The following is a 25,650-nucleotide window of genomic DNA, read 5'->3' as shown; positions in this document are numbered from 1 at the left end:
CCAACCAGTGTGGGGTCAGAGCAAGCCCCTGCAAAAGAGATAGTAGCTGCTGATTGTGTCACACCAGGAGCAGAGACATGAGCTCACACACATTCCAGGGGAGTGGCATCAGACAGTACAAGCCTACTGAGGAAGAACATTAGGTAGAGGAGAGGACAGAGCCCCCCACTGGCAGATGGGAGAGAGAGTTGTGTTGGTTCTACATGGGTGGATTCAATAGTCTGAGGCTGCGTCCTTTACTCATTTCCTTCCCCGCTTCACCACTGATCTACAAGAACTTACATTGATAGAGGATGTTGCAACTTGTATAGAGCTTGGCTAGTCTCCTGTCATCCAGACTTGACGAAGGCAGATCTATGATTGACAGGACATGAACGCAACCAAATGAATGGCCACCTTACGAAGAATCTGAATGCAAAGAACCTTATTGGGGATTTGACTTACAAAGGCAACTGGATAGTGTGCGAGAGCGGTGCAGGAGACTCACGGCTTTAGCGAAGACTCCCATGAGCTCGGGGAACTGGTGTGTGAGGAGGGCCAGCATGGCGGTGAAGGAGCAGAGACCAGCCGTGAACAAGATGAAGAATGGCAGTTCCTTCTTAGGGTACACCGACACCTCATGAAACACTGCTTCCACATGAGAGAGATACAAAGAGAGCATCAACACACTGTACATACTTTATACATAACGTACAGTACCAGTCAAAAGTTTAGACACCTACTCATTCATGGGTTTCTTTATTTTTTACATTGTAGAATACTGGTGAGGACATTAACTATGACGTAACCAAAAAAGTGTAAAACAAAACATAATTTACATTCTTCAAAGTAGCCACCATTTGCCTTCATGACAGCTTTGCACAGTCTTGGCATTCTCTCAACCGGCTTCACATGGAATGCTTTTCCAACAGTCTTGAAGGAGTTCCCACATATGCTGAGCACGTGTTGGCTGCTTTTCCTTCACTCTGCAGTCCAACTCATCCCAAACCATCTCAATTGGGTTGAGGTCGGGTGATTGTGGAGGCCAGGTCATCTGATGCAGAACTCAATCACTCTCCTTCTTGGTCAAATAGCCCTTACACAGCCTGGAGGTGTAAGGGCTACCGAATAGAACGTCAACAACCCGGTCAACATTCCCCTTCGCTCCACAGGTAGTATCACATTTTCATTTCACTTCATTACAGTACAACGGTTTGATTTGTTTGATCGTAGCTAGCTAGCTACATAGCCGTCTTTGTATCAAAGACAATTGTGTAGTCTAGAACGATTTTCTAGGTTAGCTAGCCAGCTATTGTCGTTCTTTTAATGTAACGTAATCAACACTGCTAGCTAGCCAGCTAGCCCCCGAATAGCAGCACTGTAGAAACTATTACACTCAATGGAACGACTTGATTAGTGTAGTGTCAACAACGCAGCCACTGCCAGCTAGCCTACAAAGTCAACAACGCAGCCACTGCCAGCTAGCCTACTCCAGCAGTACTGTATCATTTCAATCATTTTAGTCAATAAGATTCTTGCTACGTAAGCTTAACTTTCTGAACATTCGAGACGTGTAGTCCACTTGTCATTCCAATCTCCTTTGCATTAGCGTAGCCTCTTCTGTAGCCTGTCAACTATGTGTCTATCTATCCCTGTTCTCTCCTCTCTGCACAGACCATACAAACGCTCCACACCGCGTGGCCGCGGCCACCCTAATCTGGTGGTCCCAGCGCGCACGACCCACGTGGAGTTCCAGGTCTCCGGTAGCCTCTGGAACTGCCGATCTGCGGCCAACAAGGCAGAGTTCATCTCAGCCTATGCCTCCCTCCAGTCCCTCGACTTCTTGGCACTGACGGAAACATGGATCACCACAAATAACACTGCTACTCCTACTGCTCTCTCTTCGTCCGCCCACGTGTTCTCGCACACCCCGAGAGCTTCTGGTCAGCGGGGTGGTGGCACCGGGATCCTCATCTCTCCCAAGTGGTCATTCTCTCTTTCTCCCCTTACCCATCTGTCTATCGCCTCCTTTGAATTCCATGCTGTCACAGTTACCAGCCCTTTCAAGCTTAACATCCTTATCATTTATCGCCCTCCAGGTTCCCTCGGAGAGTTCATCAATGAGCTTGATGCCTTGATAAGCTCCTTTCCTGAGGACGGCTCACCTCTCACAGTCCTGGGCGACTTTAACCTCCCCACGTCTACCTTTGACTCATTCCTCTCTGCCTCCTTCTTTCCACTCCTCTCCTCTTTTGACCTCACCCTCTCACCTTCCCCCCTACTCACAAGGCAGGCAATACGCTCGACCTCATCTTTACTAGATGCTGTTCTTCCACTAACCTCATTGCAACTCCCCTCCAAGTCTCCGACCACTACCTTGTATCCTTTTCCCTCTCGCTCTCATCCAACACTTCCCACACTGCCCCTACTCGGATGGTATCGCGCCGTCCCAACCTTCGCTCTCTCTCCCCCGCTACTCTCTCCTCTTCCATCCTATCATCTCTTCCCTCTGCTCAAACCTTCTCCAACCTATCTCCTGATTCTGCCTCCTCAACCCTCCTCTCTTCCCTTTCTGCATCCTTTGACTCTCTATGTCCCCTATCCTCCAGGCCGGCTCGGTCCTCCCCTCCCGCTCCGTGGCTCGACGACTCATTGCGAGCTCACAGAACAGGGCTTCGGGCAGCCGAGCGGAAATGGAGGAAAACTCGCCTCCCTGCGGACCTGGCATCCTTTCACTCCCTCCTCTCTACATTTTCCTCCTCTGTCTCTGCTGCTAAAGCCACTTTCCACCACTCCAAATTCCAAGCATCTGCCTCTAACCCTAGGAAGCTCTTTGCCACCTTCTCCTCCCTCCTGAATCCTCCTCCCCCTCCCCCCCCTCCTCCCTCTCTGCAGATGACTTCATCAACCATTTTGAAAAGAAGGTCGACGACATCCGATCCTCGTTTGCTAAGTCAAACGACACCGCTGGTTCTGCTCACACTGCCCTACCCTGTGCTCTGACCTCTTTCTCCCCTCTCTCTCCAGATGAAATCTCGCTTCTTGTGACGGCCGGCCGCCCAACAACCTGCCCGCTTGACCCTATCCCCTCCTCTCTTCTCCAGACCATTTCCGGAGACCTTCTCCATTACCTCACCTCGCTCATCAACTCATCCCTGACCGCTGGCTACGTCCCTTCCGTCTTCAAGAGAGCGAGAGTTGCACCCCTTCTGAAAAAACCTACACTCGATCCCTCCGATGTCAACAACTACAGACCAGTATCCCTTCTTTCTTTTCTCTCCAAAACTCTTGAACGTGCCGTCCTTGGCCAGCTCTCCCGCTATCTCTCTCAGAATGACCTTCTTGATCCAAATCAGTCAGGTTTCAAGACTAGTCATTCAACTGAGACTGCTCTTCTCTGTATCACGGAGGCGCTCCGCACTGCTAAAGCTAACTCTCTCTCCTCTGCTCTCATCCTTCTAGACCTATCGGCTGCCTTCGATACTGTGAACCATCAGATCCTCCTCTCCACCCTCTCCGAGTTGGGCATCTCCGGCGCGGCCCACGCTTGGATTGCGTCCTACCTGACAGGTCGCTCCTACCAGGTGGCGTGGCGAGAATCTGTCTCCTCACCACGCGTTCTCACCACTGGTGTCCCCCAGGGCTCTGTTCTAGGCCCTCTCCTATTCTCGCTATAGTCTCTCCTATCATTGCTATGCAGACGACACACAATTAATCTTCTCCTTTCCCCCTTCTGATGACCAGGTGGCGAATCGCATCTCTGCATGTCTGGCAGACATATCAGTGTGGATGACGGATCACCACCTCAAGCTGAACCTCGGCAAGACGGAGCTGCTCTTCCTCCCGGGGAAGGACTGCCCGTTCCATGATCTCGCCATCACGGTTGACAACTCCATTGTGTCCTCCTCCCAGAGCGCTAAGAACCTTGGCGTGATCCTGGACAACACCCTGTCGTTCTCAACTAACATCAAGGCGGTGGCCCGTTCCTGTAGGTTCATGCTCTACAACATCCGCAGAGTACGACCCTGCCTCACACAGGAAGCGGCGCAGGTCCTAATCCAGGCACTTGTCATCTCCCGTCTGGATTACTGCAACTCGCTGTTGGCTGGGCTCCCTGCCTGTGCCATTAAACCCCTACAACTCATCCAGAACGCCGCAGCCCGTCTGGTGTTCAACCTTCCCAAGTTCTCTCACGTCACCCCGCTCCTCCGCTCTCTCCACTGGCTTCCAGTTGAAGCTCGCATCCGCTACAAGACCATGGTGCTTGCCTACGGAGCTGTGAGGGGAACGGCACCGCAGTACCTCCAGGCTCTGATCAGGCCCTACACCCAAACAAGGGCACTGCGTTCATCCACCTCTGGCCTGCTCGCCTCCCTACCACTGAGGAAGTACAGTTCCCGCTCAGCCCAGTCAAAACTGTTCGCTGCTCTGGCCCCCCAATGGTGGAACAAACTCCCTCACGACGCCAGGACAGCGGAGTCAATCACCACCTTCCGGAGACACCTGAAACCCCACCTCTTTAAGGAATACCTAGGATAGGACAAAGTAATCCTTCTCACCCCCCCCCCTTAAATGATTTAGATGCACTATTGTAAAGTGGCTGTTCCACTGGATGTCATAAGGTGAATTCACCAATTTGTAAGTCGCTCTGGATAAGAGCGTCTGCCAAATGACTTAAATGTAAATGTAAATGTGTTTTGGGTCATTGTCCTGTAGAAAAACAAATGATAGTGGAACTAAATGCGAACCAGATGGGATGGTGTATCGCTGCAGAATGCTGTGGTAGCCATGCTGGTTGTGTGCCTTGAATTCTAAATAAATCACCAACAGTGTCACCAGCCAAGCATCACCACACCTCCTCCTCCATGCTTCACGGAGGGAACCACATGCAGAGATCATCCGTTCACCTACTCTGCGTCTCACAAAGACACGGCGGTTGGAACAAAAAATCTCAAATTTGGACTCATCAGACCAAAAGACAGATTTCCACCGATCTAATGTCCCTGCTTGAGTCTCTTGGCCCAAGCAAGTCTCTTCTTATTGGTGTCCTTTAGTAGTGGTTTCTTTGCAGCAATTTGACCATGAAGGCCTGATTCATGCAGAATCCTTTAAACAGTTGATGTTGAGATGTGTGTTACTTGAACTCTGTGAAGCATTTATTTGGGTTGCAATTTCTGAGGCTGGTAACTCCTCATGAGAGCAAGTTTCATCATAGCGCTTGATGGTTCTTGCGACTGTACTTGATGAAACTTTCAAAGTTCTTTACATTTTTCGCATTGCCTGACCTTCATGTCTTAAAGTAATGATGGACTGTTGTTTCTCTTTGCTTATTTGAGCTGTTCTTGCCATAATATGGACTTGGTCTTTTACCAAATCTTCTGTATACCTCCACTACCTTGTCAGAACAGATTGGCTCAAATGCATTAAAAAGGAAAGACATTCCACAAATTAACTTTAAACAAGGCACACCTGTTAATTGAAATGCATTCCAGGTGAAAACCTCATGAAGCTCGTTGAGAGAATGACAAGAGTGTACAAAGCTGTCATCAAGGCAAAGGGAAGCTACTTTGAAGAACCTGTCTGTGATTTATTTGTAATTCAAGGCACACTTAACCAGCATGGCTACCACAGCATTCTGAGATGGTATGGGATGAGTTGGACCGCGGAGTGAAGGAAAAGCAGCAACAAGTGCTCAGCTTATGTGGGAACTCCTTCAAGACTGTTGGAAAAGCATTCCAGGTGACTACCTCCTGAAGCTGGTTGAGAGAATACCAAGAGTGTGCAAAGCTGTCATCAAGGCAAAGGGTGGAAACTTTGAAGAATAAATAATCCATTTTAATTTGTTTTAACACTTTTCTGGTTACTACATGATTCCATCATACGTCTTATTTCATTCATAGTTTTAATGTCTTCAATATTATTATACAATTTACAAAATCGGAAAAATAAAGATAAACCCTGGAATGAGTAGGTGTGTCCAAACTTTTGACTGGTACTGTATACACACACAATGTACACCAACACCTTATGACACACTGCTTCCACAGAGAGATACATTGTCAGGGTCAACACTGTATACACACAAACACACACACACACACACACAGTTCAGAGGGGTTGAAGCTAAAAGAAATCCCATTACTTAAACTTAAGTCAACCTCAGATCGGTGGGAAAACTCTGACTCGAGGGCCACACAGACCTTTTTATGACCGATTTGTTTGTCTACATTTATTTGCGGGCCAGAAAAAGGGCAATTATTTGAAAATATATAGGAATTGACTACACTGGGCCTTTAACCCAAAATAATAATCCCCCCCCAAACCTCATGCGTCATCCATATGACTGAAATCAGTTGCAGTGACAGAGAATTTTAACCCAAGAGTACACCTCACACACAACAACTCAGTCAACACACTGTACACACACATACACTGAGTGTATAAAACATTAGAAACACCTGCTCTTTCCATGACATAGAATGACCAGGTGAAAGCTATGATCCCTTTTTGATGTCACTTGTTAAATCCACTTCAATTCAGTGTCGATGAGGAGACAGGGAAAATAAGAATTTTTAACCCTTGAGACAATTGAGACCTGGATTGCATATGTATGCCATTCAGAAGGGGAATTGGAAAGAAAATATTTATGTGCATTTGAACAGGGTATGGTAATAAGTGCCAGGCGCACCGGTTTGTGTGTGTCAAGAACTGCAACGATGTTGAGCGTGAAAAACCCAGCAGGTTCCTATGTGAATCAAGAATGGTCCACCACCTAAAGGACATCCAGCCAACCTGACAAAACTGCGGGAAGCATTGGAGTCAACATGGGCCAGCATTTTTACACCTTGTAGAGTCCATGCCCCAACGAATTGAGGCTGTTCTGAGGGCAAAAGGGGAGGGGTGCAACTTAATATTCATGTTTTGTACACTCAGTCCATACATACCTACATACATACATACATACCTACATACATACCTACATACACACACAAACTAGAATCCAGAGCGTCTCTTACTTGGTAGCAGCTCTCTGTCTGCGGTCTCGGTGCAGATGGGGTATGGGTAGAAGAGGTGGCCTTTCTCCAGAGGGTAGGGGATCATTCTAAAAGCTGGGGAGGACAGAAGACACAGCATTCAGAATAGGTACAGTCATGTACAAATGTTTGTGTTGAGCCAAGAAGTGGGTGGGGGTGGGGGGGTCTGGTTATGCATCAAAATGGAGTACCATGAGAAAAAACTTTAAAAATGTTTTATTATAATCGCTGCCCTCGAAATGTGTACGTTTGTGTGTGTGTGTATATGTGCATATTACAGAGTAAAGGCAAAATGTGAAACACAACAAGCTGTTATGCCATATAATGTAAAGCTGATGGTGTGTGTGTGTGTTACTCACTGCCCTCCCAGGTACAGTGGAGCAGGTTAAGGGCCCCCTCCACCCTCTTCCAGTGCTGCAGGTGAAAGAAGGCGTAGGCTATGGCCTCACTGTCCCCTCGCTTCAGAATGTGCTCTGGGGGCAGTATTAAACTTTTCATTTCTAACAGGTACTGTGGAGAGAAGGTGAGGGGGGGGCAGAGCGAGAGTCAGCAGGTGCAATAGAAAATGAACAACAACATAAACATACACACTTTTTAATGCAAAGTTATACCAGTTATCTTACAACTGGGAGAACATCAATCAGCATTTCATTTAAGTAGCACCATTAGAAGCACAGTAGTTGTAATAGTAGTAGTACACCAAACAAAAATATAAATGCAAGGAAAAATGGAAATGAATTAATTAGGCCCTAATCTATGGATTTCAAATGGCTGGGTGGGCCTGGGAGGGCATAGGCCCACCCACTTGGGAGCCAGGTCCAGCCAATCAGAATCAGTTTCTCCCAACAAAAAGCCTTTTTCCCCCTTTTTTTTACAGACAGAAATACTCTTCATTTTCATCAGCTGTCCCGGTGGCTGGTCTCAGATGATCCTGCAGGTGAAGAAGCTGGATGTGGAGGTCCTGGGCTGGTGTGGTTACACGTGATCTGCGGCTGGACGTACTACCAAATTCTCTAAAACAACTTTGGAGGTGGCTTATGGTAGAGAAATTAACATTACATTCCCTGGCAACAGCTCTGGTGGACATTCCTGCAGTCAGCATGCCAATTGCGCACTCCCTCAAAACTTGCGACATCTGTGGCATTGTATCTTGTGACAAAACTGCACATTTTAGAGTGGCCTTTTATTGTCCCCAGTCCGACGTGCACCTGTGTAATGATCACGCTGTTTAATCAGCTTCTTGATATGCCACACCTGTCAGGTGGATGGATTATCTTGGCAAAGGAGAAACACTCACTAACAGGGATGCAAACACATTTATGCACAGAATTTGAGAGAAATAAGCTGTGTGAGAGAATGGAACATTTCTGGGATCTTTTATTTCAGCTCATGACACACGGGACCAACACTTTACACGTTGCGTTTATATTTTTGTGTTCAGTGTGTGGAGGTACAGTAGCAATAATGCTACTAGCAGTGTTAAGTGCGTAGCTCCATTGTTGCGCCTTACTTTGGGGACGTGTGGGTTGAACTCCACAGCTCTGTGTATGGCTTCTACAGCATTCATCTCTGCTGTACTCAACCCTCGCCTCGATGCTGCCTCTGGAGAAAACCTGCATGGGGAAGAAAGGACACTCTCAAAGATGGGTGTGTGTGTGTGGGTGGGGGATCAGTGTGTGTGTGTGTGTGTGTGAGAATGTGGATTATTGAGTGTATGAAAGTGTCAACGTGTGCGTGAAGGCAGGCATAAAGGGCTAAGAAAAAAAAGGTGTTTTCACAATACACAACTATTTTAAAATAAAATGACCCCGAACCAATTTCAAAATGCAAATCGCTCATTACCATTCTCTCTGTGTCGCACAAATAGCCCCAGGCTAACTTTTAAATATTAATCCAGGTACTCCGCTTGGTGCCAATTTAAACATTAGTAAAAGGATACTCACTTGTCCGATACCGCCCTGGCTTTGAGCAAAGCTGCTGTGTAGCATATTGTTGCAGATTTGGGTAAACTAATATCTGCGAGGAGACAAAGCAGACATGAACAGTGTTAAGTGGAGGAAAAATAACAATTACACACAATGAAATGACAGTAGACAGGGGAGAATAGGACAGTTGGGATAAGACACAGAAGGGTTTACAAGGTGTCAGGATTTTACTACAATACAGTCTCACTTTACTTCAAGTCATAATGGTTAGAAGTATTCATCTATTATCTAATTATTTGCATTTTATGACTTTCGTTATCTAATGTCTGTCATACAAACTTCCCCTTGCGGCTGGTCGTCTAATCCACAGAAATACAACCACAAGTGACATTGTTAGCGCTGCATAGATGTCTGTAATAGAAGCATTCGAGCGTCACCAATAAGCAACGATTAACGTGGACTCTTTTCACTCACTGTGTGTATGTGTGTGCGCGCGCCAGTGTGTGTGTGTGTGTCCTACCGTCGTACTTGGCTAGTACGGCCTGTACGTCTGCGTAGTTCTGTAGCTCTAGCAGCGACTCCAGCAGGTTCTCATGGATATTGAACATACTGAGGAGAGGGAACTCCTTCATTAACTGGAAAACATACAACTGTTGTTACATGTAATACCGGACAGGCAGTGAAACACAACACAGTCAGCAACATGAGTTTTAGTTCACCCCCGCCCAGTCCCACACAGCCTCAGACCGAGCCTGGTCCCAGATCTGTTTGTGCTGCCTTGTCGTCATCCCCTTTTTACTGTCATGGCAGAATTGGCATGACAATGACAATAGGGGATGGCATGTGACAGCACAAACAGATCTGGGATCAGGCTACCTCAAACCCCCCCATCCACAGGCCCCATCAGGCCTACATGGTCTATCTGAGATGGTAGAATTTATTAGAATTTTTCTTTTTTTACATTTACTGATACATGTCCTTATCAAATACCCCCCAATTGAATAAATGTCAGAGAATATCACCACTGAAAATGTATCGTGACTGAAAACGTGGGCATATAAAAACGGGGCAAATCCTAACTGTCACTCAAGTACAATTTTCACTTAGTTCCCCCCCTTGGACTAACTGAACATTCAAACTAAAGTGGAAACTAGGATTCACCTGTAACACCCTGGCAGCTTGGCGTATACTGTACTTACGTCTCTCATCATTTTGACAGCTTCTCTGGTCCGTCCCAGCTTTCTAGAGCACATGGCCAGTCTCCTCTTAATGTATACCAGAACATTGGTGTCCCTTCCTGAGAGACACAGCAAGGTTATTTTAGCTGGTGTAACAGACACACGGACACATGCTTACAGACACATGCACATTCAGACGAATCAGTCAGTGCGCACCCACGAATGCATTTATTTGCGTATATGTAAGCGTTTGAGTGCGGGTGCGTATGTCCGACTGCGTGTGTGTGTGTACTCTACTCACTGTGCTGTGCCTCATACTGCGCTCCGTGGTGTTGAAGGTGTTGGCTGCGTCTGTAGCAACCTTCTCCTGCCTTCACAGCCTGTTTGAAGAGCTTCTCTGCCTCCACGATGGTGGTAGCCTCCTCCTCTGCCAGCAGGATGTACGCTGTCGCACAGCTGAGAGGAACAGAGAGAGAATTTGGGGGGGGGGGGGAAATGACACAGCAGAAGATGGCATAGCTGGAGGATACAACAGGGGGAGACCAAGTACCTGCACTAAGCAAAAATATAATAAAAGAAGATAGTAATGTGCAAATCTGCTGTTTGCACAAGTCAGAGGTAGGCCAATAACCTACTATATTAGCTACAAACAGTATTTTATGTGTGCATCTTACACTTTTCATTTGGGTTGTATACAGCAGAGATGTGGTTGATTCCACTTCGCTTCAGTCAATTGAGGTGAAATTATATTTACGAATGATTTATTAATGAAGAGTCCTCGTGGAGAACTAATGGGATTATTTACACGCATGAGTGAACTGAGGCCAACCACGTTACACGGCATGATAGCGCTGTAGGTGAAATAAGCACTACTCACTCCTCTAGTTCAAGGGCTTCGTGTGCAGCAGAGATGCGTGCCTGTGGGTTCCTCTCTCTCCACGCTTTCTGCATTACTGAAGACACAAACACGTTAGTTTGTGTTATTGAGGTCAGAGAGGTCATGATGACAACACTTGTGAACATGAATCAAACCTTCCTGGAGATGGGGTGAGATTGACTGTGTGTGTGCGCGCGCGTGTGAATGTGTTTGTGTGAAAGTGTGTGTGTGTGAGTGAATGTGTGTGCGCGCGCGTGTGTGAATGTGTGTGCGTGCGCGAATGTGTGTGTGTGTGTGTGTGTGTGTGTGCGTGTGAGTGAATGTGTGTGCGTGTGAGTGAATGTGTGTGTGTGAATGTGTGTGCGTGTGAGTGAATGTGTGTGCGTGTGAGTGAATGTGTGTGTGTGAGTGAATGTGTGTGTGTGAATGAATGTGTGTGTGTGTGAATGAATGTGTGTGTGTGTGAATGAATGTGTGTGAGTGTGAATGAATGTGTGTGAGTGTGAATGAATGTGTGTGAGTGTGAATGTGTGTGAGTGTGAATGTGTGTTCCTGTGGGTTCCTCTCTCTCCACGCTTTCTGCATTACTGAAGACACAAACACGTTAGTTTGTGTTATTGAGGTCAGAGAGGTCACGATGACAACACTTGTGAACATGAATCAAACCTTCCTGGAGATGGGGTGAGATTGACTGTGTGTGTGCGCGCGCGTGTGAATGTGTTTGTGTGAAAGTGTGTGTGTGTGAGTGTGTGTGTGTGTGTGTGTGTTCCTTACTGGCGTCAGCTGGCCGGAGGTGGTCTGAGTCACATGTGAAGAAGGTCTGGTGGTCTTGTGCCGAGAGATTCATGTCGTAGTACGTGAGTGGCTCTCGGCCCGTCACCCACGTATACCTGGAGGGCGCGCACACACACACACAGTTAAGTTTGTTTTTTTTAAGTCTAGGGGGCATGAGAGAGAAAGAGAGAGGTAAGTTGAAGAGAAGACAGATGAGAAGAGCGAAAGAGAAAAGAGAGGTGGAAAAAGCTGATGAGGAGTCACGAGGCAGCACTGATCTAATTTATGAGTGTGGGCTCCTGGTGAGGCAGGGATTCTCTCAACCTGTTGGCATTAAAGCTGACACCATGGGACAGCATATCAGCCCCAGCCATTGCTACCAATTCTCCAGGGAGAGAGAGCGGGAACACATAGCAGGACAGAGAAACAGAGAGAGAGAGAAACAGAGACAGAGAGACAGAGAGAGAGACAGACAGAGAGACAGAGACAGACAGAGACAGACAGAGACAGACAGAGAGAGACAGAGACAGACAGAGAGAGACAGACAGACAGACAGACAGACAGACAGACAGACAGACAGACAGACAGACAGACAGACAGACAGACAGACAGAGAGACAGAGACAGAGACAGAGAGAGAGAGAGAAAATCAGGAGTTATTGAGGGAGTGAGGAGGATGAGAAGAAAACAAAATGGAGAGTGAGGGAGGAGAGAGCCAGAAAGGGTGAGGGATCATGTGACTCACCGGTTATACTCCGCCCCTCGAAATAAATTCAGTGGATTTCGCCATACTTTACATTCTGGGGGAACAAAAGGAGAAAGACATTGTTTGGGTGTGTCAGACAAAGTAGAGTCCTAAGTATCCCAAATCCACAAATAAAACACCACTAGCCAGTTGTCATCTTAAAATCACTCTCCTTTACCAGACAGGGGGATTACAACAGCAAATAATTAAAAAAGCCATTTCTCCAATCATGCCGTGTTGATTCAACACGGCCCAGATAATCCATTGAACCCAACAAAAAACACACACGCATTGGATTTCCTATTGGTGTCGTAGGCCTACATGCCTCTAATCAAGTGTGTGGGCAAAACAAAGAAGACTTCTATGGTAAATGCTCTATCTGGCACCTCTACTAAGTGAGCTGGGTTGCGTCTCTATACTTCTGGCTGTAGTAAACGCTCGAGCACAGTGGTTCCCAACCCTTTTGTCAGTTACTGTACCACCAACTGAATTCTGCTCTGCCCAGAGTACCCCTGAAGTACCCCCTCGTGTGCATTTTACCAGTAGGCCTATGATCTCATGAGTCTTCCAAGTACCCCTGTGGATGGGCCAGGTACCCTTCAGGGGGTTTAGTAATCCGGGCTGGAAACCACTGCTCTAGCATAAGGGCGAACACTAGATGGAGCATTTACATATATACCTCTTCAGTAAATAATTGTTTATATCTATCGAATGCTCTACCTATCTAGTAAATCTCTGAGTCTTACCGGACACACTCTGTCGGTTGGAGTCTGCGTCGCCGTTACTGCTGTTGGAGTTGGTTGGGGAGCTGTTGTCCACGCCGCCCAGCAGAGGGCGCAGGTGGCTCACTGACACCTGCTCGATGAAGGAAGTACCGTACTTCCTGAAGTACCACCACTCAAATATCTGATGGGACAGACAGGAGGCAGTTCATTCAGGGATGATTCAGCAGGGTTCGAGCCATAAAGAAACAATATGATACTTATATGTATGTGTTCTATTCAGTTTTTATCTCCATCTACATTCAAAAACTCAATCATGGACACACTTACTGACACTTGTGTCTGCGTCGCCTGATCTTTTGTTGTCTCTTCCTTTTTGCCCTTCGTGCTGTTGTCTGTCCCTAACATTGTTTGTACCATGCTTGTGCTGCTACCATGTTGTGCTGCTACAATGTGTTGTCGTCGTGTTGTGTTAGGTCTCTCTTGACGTAGTGTCTCTTGTCCTACATTTTTAATCCCAGCCCCCGTCCCAACGGGATTGCCTTTTGACTCTTGGTAGGCCGCCATTGTAAATGAGAAAGTGTTCTTAATTGACTTGCCTAGTTTATTTATTTATTTAAGGTTAAAAAAATATTTCAATCCGTCTTTAGGGCCGTGTCGATTCAGTCCAATACCATTTGGGCTACTTCATACGACTGAGACGTTGTAATAGTGTCTTATTTTGGTATGCCGCTTTAAGTACAACATAACCCAAACTAACATAGCATAATGTTTGGAAGTTAGAGGTCTAAATACTGAAGTTGAGACAAATTGCACGTCCGATACACATTTATACAGAGGTTGCACACAGGCAATCTACACATCAGATACTTCTGTTTTAGCATGGCCTGATCAAGACAAGATGCCCCCGAAATGCAACTCAGACTCCGTGTCCGCAAACACGCACACACTCCTCGACCTTAATGGTCTTAGTCCATACACACCAACGGTATCGCTTTCGTATCAAGGCTACATCTAGAGCTGGCGATGGAGTAACGTACTGTCCTAAAGTGACCACTCAATTATCTAAACCTCTCCAGTCTCCACTGACTGTAATTCATATAACTGATATGCATCTGTATTGCAACACATCACAGCCGAGCCCAGTACACAGAATTTCTTCTCCGCTGTAATTATTCATAGGACACATTAAGAGGCCTGTGAGACTCGTCGTCGTTGCCAGGCGGCTAAACAAACTGGCCAGTCTACGGAGAGAGGTAGGGGGTTCGCTAGCTTGTAGCTCTTCTCTTTTTCTTCTCCTTGTAAGGAAGACCACTGCAGCACAGTTCAATCACTGTACTAGACAAATGAGGGCTCAACTTGGTGATCCTGTGTGGCTCAGGTGGCAGGAGCACGGCGATAGCAACACCAGTGTTGTGGGATCAATTCCCACTGGCTTCACATAATATTTAAGTGTAGTGTAGGCTACGCACTCCCTGTGCTGTAAGTCAGTTGCTTTGGATAAAATGGTCTGCTAAATAGCATAGATTATCATATAATAAAATGTACGTACGTACGTACATACATAAGTCGCTTTGGATAAACGTGCTAAATGGCATAATATTATCAACTTACCAGTATGAGTCCAGATATCAAGGAGGAGGTCCCCGTCAAAGCCACGTAGAACTTGGGGGTTAGGGTGTTCAGAAACATGCTTACTATAGAGGAGATACAGAAAAATAAAAACACTGTTAGCATTTCTGTAAAAAAAAGAGAGGCAAAAACACATTTCCGATAAGAATTTTAAAAAGCTGTATTGTAGCATAAATCCCTTTTATTACCATTATATTAGGCTATATTCCAGCTAGCTATGATACGGTAGGATCGTTCCATCTGATTTCAATCATTTTCGGACTGTACACCTTTTGATTTGAAAGAAACCTTTCACACATTTGCCCATGGTGGAAGTGGTCAGAAAGCGACCTCTCGGACCTGAATGTCAAAACATTTAGGAAATGTTGGTGCTCAAAGTTGACCCATCTCGCATACCCTGCCCTACAACGAAATGTCCACATCTTAATCCCTGAAAAAGAGAAACAGTTGAGTTTGATTTAATTTGAAAGCTTACAAAACAGGGTTGTCTTGCTATTCAAGGATTTATTGAAAAAATGTTTAAAATATATATTTATTTGTTGTTTAACCGTCAATTATCTAAACGTATGAATTCCGATTTTTCTCATTTTCACAAATGTTGTAGCTTAGACCCTATTTGACATCTGATATATTTGTGTTATTCCCATCATCAGTTGAGACACCGCATAACTCTTGAATACAGGGTGTTTCATTTCAATCATAGAAAGAGAATTCATAGAATGGACCTATCCCTTCAGACCCCTGCAATTTAGCTGGTATACCATTAACATTTAATGAAACTAACTTCCAATTACTACCAGTAAGATGTCCATCGACCCCCCGCCGTCTATTCTATTATCTATATTTCTATGATTTCATTTGATTTCCTATGGAAGATTGACATTTTAACTTATAACAATGGATATTCTCACTCAAGTCACTATTCTCACTCATGTGTGGACCTCCAACCATCTTTGTGGTAACATTTTAAAGTTGATATTGTAGCTTTATTCACATTTTAGTACATTTATCAGTCAAAACACGACACCCACCTTGTATTCAACGGTTTGCTGTGTCTCAACCGATGATGAGCATAAAAACACCTCAGAGGAGGTAAAATAGGGTTTAAGCTTACATACAGTACCAGTCAAAAGTTTAGACACACCTACTCATTCAAGCGTTTTCTTTATTTTGAATATTTTCCACATTGTAGAATAATAGTGAAGACATTAAAACTATGATATAATGTAGTAATCATGGAATCATGTAGTAACCAAAATATTTGAGATTCTTCAAAGTAGCCACCCTTTGCTCACTCTTGGCATTCTCTCAACCAGCTTCATGAGGTAGTCAACTGGAATGCATTTCAATTAACAGGTGTGCTTTCGTAAGTTCATTTGTGGAATTTCTTTCCTTCTTAATGCATTTGAGCCAATCAGTTGATGTGACAAGGTATTGGTGGTATACAGAAGAAGCCTTATTTGGTAAAAGACCAAGTCCATATTATGACAAGAACAGCTCAAATAAGCAAAGAGAAAGACAGTCCATCATTACTTTAAGGTGAGTCAATCCGGAAAATGTCAAGAACTTTGAAAGTTTCTTCAAGTGCAGTCCAAAAACCATAAAGCGCAATGATGAAACTGGTTATCATGAAAGGAAGACTCAGAGTTACCTCTGCCACAGAGGATAGATAAGTTCATTAGAGTTATCAGCCTCAGAAATCGGCAAATAACTGCACCTCAGATGGCAGCCCAAATAAATGATTCAGAGTTCAAGTAACAGACACATCTCAATATCAACTGTTCAGAGGAGTGTGTGAGTCAGGCCTTCATGGTCAAATTGCTGTAAAGAAACCACTACTGAAGGACACCAATAAGAAGATGACATGCTTGGGCCAAGAAACATGAGCAATGGACATTAGACTGGTGGAAATCTGTCCTTTGGTCTGATGAGTCCAAATGTGAGAATTTTGGTTCCAACCGTCTTCGTGAGACGCAGGGTAGGTGATCCGATGATCTTTGCATGTGTGGTTCCCACCGTGAAGCATGGAAGAGTGATGGTGTGGGGGTGCTTTGCTGGTGACGCTGTCTGTAATTTATTTATAATTCAAGGCACACCTAACCACCATGGCAACCACAGCATTCTTCAGCGATACGCCATTCCATCTGGTTTTCCCTTATTGGGACTATCATTTGTTTTTCAACAGGACTAAGACCCAAAACACACCTCCAGGCTGTGTAAAGGCTTTTTGACCAAGAAGGAGAGTGATGGAGTGCTGCATCAGATGACTTGGCCTCCACAATCACCCGATCTCAACCCAATTGAGATTGTATGGGAGGAGTTGGACCGCAGAGTGAAGGAAAAGCAGCCAACAAGTGCTCAGCATATGTGGGAACTCCTTCAAGACGGTTGGAAAAGCATTCCAAGTGACTACCCCATGAAGCTGGCTGAGAGAATACCAAGAGTGTGCAAAGCAGTCATCAAGGCAAAGGGTGGCTACTTTGAAGAAGCTAAAATATATTTTGTTTGTTTCACACTTTTTTGGTTACTACATGATTCCATATGTGTTATTTCATAGTTTTGATGTCTTCACTATTATTCTACAATGTAGAAAATAGTAAAATAAATAAAAACCCTTGAATAAGTAGATGTGTCAAACCTTTTGACTGGTACTGTAAATGAACATTAAGATTATTTTTTATTTTTTTTGGGGGGGACATTTATGTATTTATAGAAAATGTACATTTAATCTTAAAATCATTTTTTATTTATCAATCATAAAACAGTTTGACAACTGTGTTTTTCAGCTTTCAAATTATATCAAACTCAACCATTCATCTTTTTCAGTGATGAAGACATAGAAGGCTCGTGGTAGGGTGGCGCATTCAAAATGCACTCTCTCCTGAATGTTTTGGGATTCTAAAAATGAACTTTCTGACCACTTGTACCCAATGTTCCCTCTAAGATTTTTCGTCACTGAGCAAATTTCAGGTCTGTTGAGCGCAAACTTGAAACTTGTGAAATTTCTGGTTTGCGTTTACTGTGAACACTGAGGCTGTACCCACTTTAATTTACTGTTTTAACAGTGGCCAAGTAGGCTACTGTGGCTAAAAACAATGGAGAAAATGCATCAGATAACATTTTAACATGGAAATAGATGTTCTATCATTCAGCTCACAGTAGCAGCCAATGCAGGCCTACATTCCATGAGACTTTGAAAAAAAACATGCACGGCTTGACATCAACCGATTTATCCATTTGTCTTTCAGACAAGGAGGTGACTGAACATTTTGCTGTGTTGTTTGATGCAAGAAACCACTTGACAAAATAAAATTCATTATTATTCCCACACCATTATTACAGAGAATCAGACAAATGATACTACCCTCTGCCGATTGGCTACTTAGCTTATTCAAGCCGGTCTCAAAATATAACACCGCCCCTTTAAGACAAAAAAAAGCTCTTCACCTGACTCGCTTTTTAAAGATGGCTAGAAATGCACACATTTTGTGCTCTTGTAGGGAGCAATCACTCCCACATTGCTGAATACAAATTAGCTATAACTGGGCTAATAACTCATTAACTAGCAAAGAATATGAACAAATGTGCACACGTGGCTACATGCAGCTCTCGCATTGATCTCAAAACAAAAGCAGAATAATTGCGACCACTCATGCTGTAAAACAGTCTAGTTCGAAGTGAATGGTACAAATCCATATATAGCAATAGCCTATTTGCATATAAGCCTACTGCAGCTCTGATCGGTTATTGCGAACTGGTCTGTGTAGAGTAGGGGCCTGAGTTGTGCCCGTCAATGCAATAGAATCCTACTACGATGCGCGCTGCCTACAACAAAATCTCTTGCCTAGTTCATTGTGTTTCGGTATGTCGCATTTAAAGTGGCTAATATTGCATTGATTCGATCACAATTCCCACAGTAAAGGGAAACGTTGATCGCGTTAACTAACAGGGGAAAACTCTAGAAAGTTGAGTGAAGTTCAATCTCCTGCTTCTTTGCCGGCAGTCCCTGGGGGGCTGCCCGGAGCTTAGAGGGAACATTGCTTCTACCATGGGCAAATACGTATAGAAGGTTTCGTTCAAATCAAAAGGGGTGCAGTCAGAAAGGTATTGAAATCATATGGAATGACCCCGTAATGAGGATCTCATGATAAAGGGTTTTTACACACACTCTTTCATGCAACACGACAGGAGAGATCAGCACAGTGGTGTCAGTGTTACGGCAATGTCACAATGTTCACTGCTAGGTGGGCTAGCCATCATACACATGACTAACATGGGATTCACCACACATGGGATCAGCCTAGGCTAAAGCCCCGCTACGCAGACTGAAGAGGCAAATCCTTAAAACCAGATCATCCCATAATGAGGTGGCCAGTGATGAGTTTTTGGCCTGGATGGTGGAATGTGTATACTGTAGTAGTACGCCAGAATGTACCGTACATCATGTACTGGCAAGAAAAAAAGATGTGGAAACACAATGCTGGTAAGGTGAATGATGTAAACACTGGTTTCAAATTGGTTTTAGGCAGATGGGCAACAGAACTAGGCCAGGCATCTTTATCCATGTCATTTATGGTAGGGGAAACACTGGTGTAGTTGTCAGTGGCGGTAGATAACAGGGTGGTTGGATGCCCGTCTAGACCAGAGGGTAGCTGGGTGTCCCTTCTCAAGGAGCCAGTTGTAGAGAGAGAGGCTGGGACAAAGACACCACTCAGACATGCCTCGCGCTCTTCTATTAACCACACACACACACACACGGCCAGTCCATCCAACTACTACACTGCAGCACCAGCTGTAGCTATTCCACCCTCTGGAGTGGCTTCCTTCTCCTCCTGAGAGGGTAGCATTATGGAGCAGTCAAAGCCTCACCGACCTAAAACAGGCTACACTCTATGGGAGAGGAAGTTACCGGATGGAGAGAGAGTGGCAAACAGTAGGCCTATGTACATGTGTGTGTGGGGGGGTTGCCTTACACTTTGTGTACCGGTGAAGATACAGCTGTCCTCCAGTGTGTACAGCCCCGTGAAAGATTGAATCTGTAGGATGATGTTGTTGCAGAAGCGGATGCAGGTTCAAGTCTGTCTGACCTCATAACACAGAGGAAATGAAACGTCCACGTGTGATGAATAGGACTAGATGCAATGATTCGTTTTGGGTCTTGGCTCAGTTGAGTTGCATTATAATTGACACTGCAACATATTACCAGCTCTTCACTCAAAGTTTCATTATTTCATCAGTAAAAGGGCAATTAAGACCTAGCTGGCCCACCACCGGTTGCACCATGTCTACAGAAAATGTCAACTGGCTTAATAATCAAGACAACAAAATGTCATTGCAGACCAGTAGATGCGACCTCTAGTAATGCTGGGACACCCGGGTGGCCGCTGTTCTGATCAGGATGATCATGGAAGCAGGACACGCTCGCAGAAACGTTGTGTAAATACAAAATATACCACAGAACATGCATGCGCCAGTTCACGCGCAACAGTTGGCCTTTAGGAAAAAGGCAGCAGCTGCAGATCCGACTTTTTCTGAATCTTTAATCGGCCTGACTAAAGAACCTACAGGATCCCTAAACGCATCTGCAGATGACGTTCTGCGCATGTTTATATTCTCTACCTTACGCGTAGAGAAAAGGCTACTCAGGCGAATGGTGATCGCGTAATACATTCAGGTCAAAGCTGAATCAATGTCTGCAAGATCACATAATGATAGTATTCTACATTACAGAACCAAAATATAATAGCATAGTATATTGTTACCGTAAGACAAAAACATCACCGCATTCAATAGTGAATAATATAATTTGAAGTTTTACCAATGAAAACATCCATGCAGCATCTGCATACCAACCATTTCATCACATCATTTAGATCTTGGAGTTATACATTGTTGTTTTGAAGTATCCTACAGTGTGTCGTTTTGAATTATGTACTGAGAGAAAATTCTGAAGTAGACTGTGTTAAAGCATGAAACAACGAGAATCTCACTGCTGATAATCTGAGGTACTCACAGTGGGAGACCATTCCCTCTCGTTCGAACAAAAGCAGTACCTGCTGCGAGCCGAACTGGTAGGAACGAATTTAGCAATTCACCTTGTATAATTGCAATGCTCATCAGTGGCCAACAACTTGACTTTGAAACAATTAGAGCGCACAAACAAACTCCCATGCACTGGTGGACTTACCATTAGACAGAAGAGGCCATTTCCTCAGGCCTCACATCATCAAGGTGCCTCACGAGCTGGCCATTAATATTTACTTTATTTCATTAAATTACAAAAATGATATAGTACCAACTCATTCAAGGACATACAGTATATATACAGTACCTACTCATTCAATTATTATTATTTTTTTATACCTTTAACTACATGGTAGAATAATACTGAAGACATCAAAACTATGAAATACCACATATGGAATCATGTAGTAACCAGAAAAGTATGAAACAAATCAAAATATATTTTATATTTGCGATTCTTCAAAGTAGCCTCGATTTTCCTTGATGACAGCTTTGCACACTATTGGCATTCTCTCAACCAGCTTCACCTGGAATGGTTGAAGGATTTCCCACATATGCTGACCACTTGTTGGCTGCTTTTCCTTCACTCTGTGGTCCAACCCATCCCAAACCAAATCAATTGGGTTGAGGTTGGGTGATTGTGGAGCCCAGGTTATCTGATGCAGCACTCCATCATTCTCTTTCTTGGTCAAATAGCCCTTACACAGCCTGTAGGTTTGTTGGGTCATAGTCCTTTGAAAAATAAATGATAGTGGGACTAAGTGCAAACAAGATGGGAGGGCGTATAGCTGCAGAATGCTGTGGTAACCATGCTGGTTAAGTGTGCCTTGAATTCTAAATAAATCACAGACAGTGTCACCATTAAAGCACCCTCACACCACCTCCTCCATGCTTCACGGTGGGAACCACACATGTGGAGATGATCCGTTCACGAACTGTGTCTCACAAAGACACAGCAGTTGGAACCAAAAATCTCAAAATTTGGGCTCATCAGACCAAAAGGACAGATTTCCACCGGTCTAATATCCATTGCTAATGTTTCTTGGCCCAAGCAAGTCTTCTTCTTATTGCTGTTGTTTAGTAATGGTTTCTTTGCAGCAAATCGACTATAAAAGTTGTTTTTAAGCTGGCGCCGAAGAGGATGGCTGACAATTTACATGCCCGTAACGAATTGTGCTATTTAGTTCATTTTCTTGCGTTGTTTGTAACTTGTCTTTAACTTATTTGGTACATAATGTTGCTGCTACCGTCTGATATGACCAGAAATAACTTCTGGACATCAGAACTGGGATTACTCACCATGGACTGGAAGAGATATACTGCTCCCGGGGAACAGGCCCAGATCACCGTAATTTGCGTTAAGAAAAGACAGAGGAAAAGGGGACGCGGATCGGACTGCCTTTTGAGAATCCGTAGCCGAGCGAGTAAACTCCCACTGCCAACAATTGTACTTGCTAACATGCAAGCATTGGAAAATACTGATGACCTATGATTACAATTATCCTACTTATAGGGAGGAGGTTAGAGAACTGGCAGTGTGGTGCGAGGACAACAACCTCTCCCTCAATGCGAGCAAGACAATGGAGCTGATCGTGGATTACAGGAAAAGGCGGGCCGAACAGGCCCCCATTAACCTCTTGAAACTCTAGGGGCGCAATATAATTTTTGGATAAAAAGACGTGCCCGTTTTAAGCGCAATATTTTGTCACAAAAAGATGCTCGACTATGCATATAATTGGTAGCTTTGGAAAGAAAATACTCTGTCCAGAACTGCAAAGATATTCTCTGTGCGTGCCCTAGAACGTGAGCTACAGGCAAAACCAAGATGAGACGGCATCCAGGAAATGAGCAGGATTTTTGAGGCTCCGTTTTCCATTGTCTCCTTATATGGCTGTGAATGCGAGAGGAATGAGTCTGCCCTTTCTGTCGTTTCCCCAAGGTGTCTGCAGCATTGTGACGTATTTGTAGGCATATCATTGGAAGATTGACCATAAGAGACCACATTTACCAGGTGTCCGCCCGGTGTCCTGCGCCGAAATTGGTGCGCAAAACTCAGCTGCAAGTATTTTTCCATGGAATTCAGAGAAGAAAGCATGCTTCCACGAACGATATACCAATGAAGAGATATGTGAAAAAACACCTTGAGGATTGATTCCAAACAACGTTTGCCATGTTTCGGTCGATATTATGGAGTTAATTCGGAAAAAGTTTGACGTTGTTGGTGACTGCATTTTCGGTTCGTTTCGGTAGCCAAATGTGATGTACAAAACGGAGCGATTTCTCCTACACAAAGATGCTTTCAGGAAAAACTGGACATTTGCTATGTAACTGAGAGTCTCCTCATTGAAAACATCCGAAGCTCTTCAAATGTAAATGATTTTATTTATTTGGTTATCTGGTTTTTGTGAAAATGTTGCGTGCTAAATGCTACTCAAAATGCTAAGCTAGCTTAGCATACTCTTACACAAATTAGTGAATTGCTATGGTTCAAAAGCATATTTTGAAAATCTGAGATGACAGTGTTGTTAAGAAAAGGCTAAGCTTGAGAGTAGGCGCATTATTTTCATTTTATTTGCGATTTTCAGAAATCGTTAATGTTGCGTTATGCTAATGAGCCTGAGGCTTTATTCACGATCCCGGATCCGGGATGGGGAGTTTCAAGAGCATCAACGGGGCTGTAGTGGAGCGGGTCAAGAGTCCCTTGCTGTCCACATCACCAACTATCTTTCATGGTCTAAAAACACCAAGAAAGTCGTGAAGCGGGCACAGCAAAACCTTTTCCCCCTCAGGATACTGAAAAGATTTGGCATGGGTCCCCAGATCTATATATTGTTATATTATTGTGGTACTTTTTAAAAAATTTGGTAAATATTTTCTTAACTCTTCCTTTAACTGCACTGTTTGTTGGTTATGAGCTTGTAAGTAAGCATTTTACAGTAAGGTCTACACTTATGTGACAAGTAAAGTTTGATTTGATAAGATTTGGATTCACACAGTCTCCCCTGGGCAGTTGGTGTTGAGATGTGTCTGTTACTTGAACTCTGTGAAGCATTTATTTGGGCTGCAATTTCTGAGGCTGGTAACTCTGATGAACTTAGCCTCTGCAGCAGAGGTAACTCTTCCTTTCCTGTGGCGGTCCTCAGGAGAGCCAGTTTCATCATAGTGATTGATGGTTTTTGAGACTGCACTTGAAGAAACTTCAAGAAAGTTCTTGAGATTTTCCGCATTGACTGACCTTCATGTCTTAAAGTAATGATGGACTGTCGTTTCTCTTTGCTTATTTGCGCTGTTCTTGCCATTATACGGACTTGGCTTTTACCAAATACGGCTATCTTCTGTGTACCACTCCTACCTTGTCACAACACAACTGATTGGCTCAAATGCATTAAGAAGTAAAGAAATTTCACAAGTTAACTTTTATCAAGGCACACCTGTTAATTGAAATGCATTCCAGGTGACTAACTCATGAAGCTGGATGAGAGAATGCAAAGCTGTGTGCAAAGCTGTCATCAAGGCAAAGGTTGGCTACTTCAAAGAATCTCAAATACAAAAATACATTGATTTGTTTAACACTTTTTGGGTTACTACATGATGACATATGTGTTATTTCATAGTTTGATGTCTTTGCTATTATTCTACAATGTAGAAAAAAGTCAAATAAAAGAAAAACCCTGGACTGAGTAGGTGTGTCCAAACTTTTGACTGGCACTAATTCCATGGTAAAAATGATTAGCTTCCTTATCTCTCTCAAATATAGGACAGTCACTTCAAAACATTCTTCCTTTTGATAAAATGTTTGACTGTTTTTCCATGTATAAATCTGTTATTTCTATGGGACAAATGAAATGTTTCATCCCCAAAAATGTTTTAGAAAATGTTGATACCTACAAGAGCAAAATTATCCTTGAAAACACTTCAAAGTTTCTAAAACTGTTAAAATAATGTCTGTGAGTATAACAGAACTGAAATGGCAGGCGAAAACATGAGAAAAATCCATCCAGGAGTTGGGATTATTTTTCTGTGTTTGTAGTTTTCCATTGACTGCCTTTTCAGATTCCATTGATTTAGGACTCAAATTGCACTTCCTATGTCAGTCTTTAGAAATTGTTTCAGGCTTGTATTCTGAAAAATGAGGGAGTAAGACCACTCTGAATGAGTGGACCAGAGGTTTTTCATGCGCGCGACCGAGAGCGCGCTTTCTTGTTTTCATTTATATTAATGAAGCTTTGTCCAGTTGAAATATTATTGATTATTATAACTAAAAACAACCTGAGGATTGGAGCGAGCGGTCGCATCTACACTTCGGTCCGCAGGTAGTATAACTTTTCATTACATTTCATTACATTTCGTTATAGTACAACGGTTTGATTTGTCTTATCTTAGCAATTTCTTCTTAGCTAGCTACATAGCCGTCTTTGTATCAACGACAATTGCATATTATCGTATTTCGTCGTCCTAACGTATCTGCCCAGCAGCTAGCTAAGCAGCTAGCTAACATCCACTGTCCACTAGCACTGTAGAAACTATTACACTCAACTGAACGACTCGATTAGCGTAGTGTCAGCTAGCTACATAGTTGTCTTCGCTGTCTTCGTATCCAAGATAATTGTGCAGTTTAGAGTGTGTAGACTTAGAGTGATTATCTTAATTTACCGAGGTTAGCTAGCCAGCTATTTGTCGTCCTTAACGTAGGAAATGCTGCTAGCTAGCTAGCCAACAGCTAGCCAACCTCTACCGAATTGAACTCCAACTACCCGGTCA

The 25,650-nt window shown here is 44.0% G+C and overlaps 1 protein-coding gene across 4 annotated transcripts in view; it reads right to left on the bottom strand.

The window, feature by feature from the left end:
* LOC135524122 (suppressor of tumorigenicity 7 protein homolog) overlaps positions 1 to 25,650 on the bottom strand; it is an 86,908-nt gene that overhangs the window by 2,398 nt on the left and 58,860 nt on the right. For all 4 annotated transcript variants that reach the window (XM_064951330.1, XM_064951331.1, XM_064951328.1 and 1 more), the window contains 13 exons: positions 14,848 to 14,930; positions 13,258 to 13,417; positions 12,512 to 12,566; positions 11,768 to 11,883; positions 10,994 to 11,069; positions 10,418 to 10,572; positions 10,138 to 10,235; positions 9,459 to 9,573; positions 8,957 to 9,029; positions 8,524 to 8,626; positions 7,373 to 7,523; positions 6,996 to 7,088; positions 488 to 630 (listed from right to left, as the gene is read on the bottom strand). In XM_064951330.1, coding sequence (XP_064807402.1) covers positions 488 to 630; positions 6,996 to 7,088; positions 7,373 to 7,523; positions 8,524 to 8,626; positions 8,957 to 9,029; positions 9,459 to 9,573; positions 10,138 to 10,235; positions 10,418 to 10,572; positions 10,994 to 11,069; positions 11,768 to 11,883; positions 12,512 to 12,566; positions 13,258 to 13,417; positions 14,848 to 14,930 — 1,421 coding nt within the window. The remainder of the gene's footprint in view (positions 1 to 487; positions 631 to 6,995; positions 7,089 to 7,372; positions 7,524 to 8,523; positions 8,627 to 8,956; positions 9,030 to 9,458; positions 9,574 to 10,137; positions 10,236 to 10,417; positions 10,573 to 10,993; positions 11,070 to 11,767; positions 11,884 to 12,511; positions 12,567 to 13,257; positions 13,418 to 14,847; positions 14,931 to 25,650) is intronic.

Source organism: Oncorhynchus masou, chromosome 31 (assembly GCF_036934945.1).
Source record: "Oncorhynchus masou masou isolate Uvic2021 chromosome 31, UVic_Omas_1.1, whole genome shotgun sequence".
Lineage (NCBI taxonomy): Eukaryota > Metazoa > Chordata > Actinopteri > Salmoniformes > Salmonidae > Oncorhynchus > Oncorhynchus masou.
The sequence above is the reverse complement of the archived record's forward strand: the minus strand, read 5'-3'. Positions and strand labels throughout refer to the sequence as shown.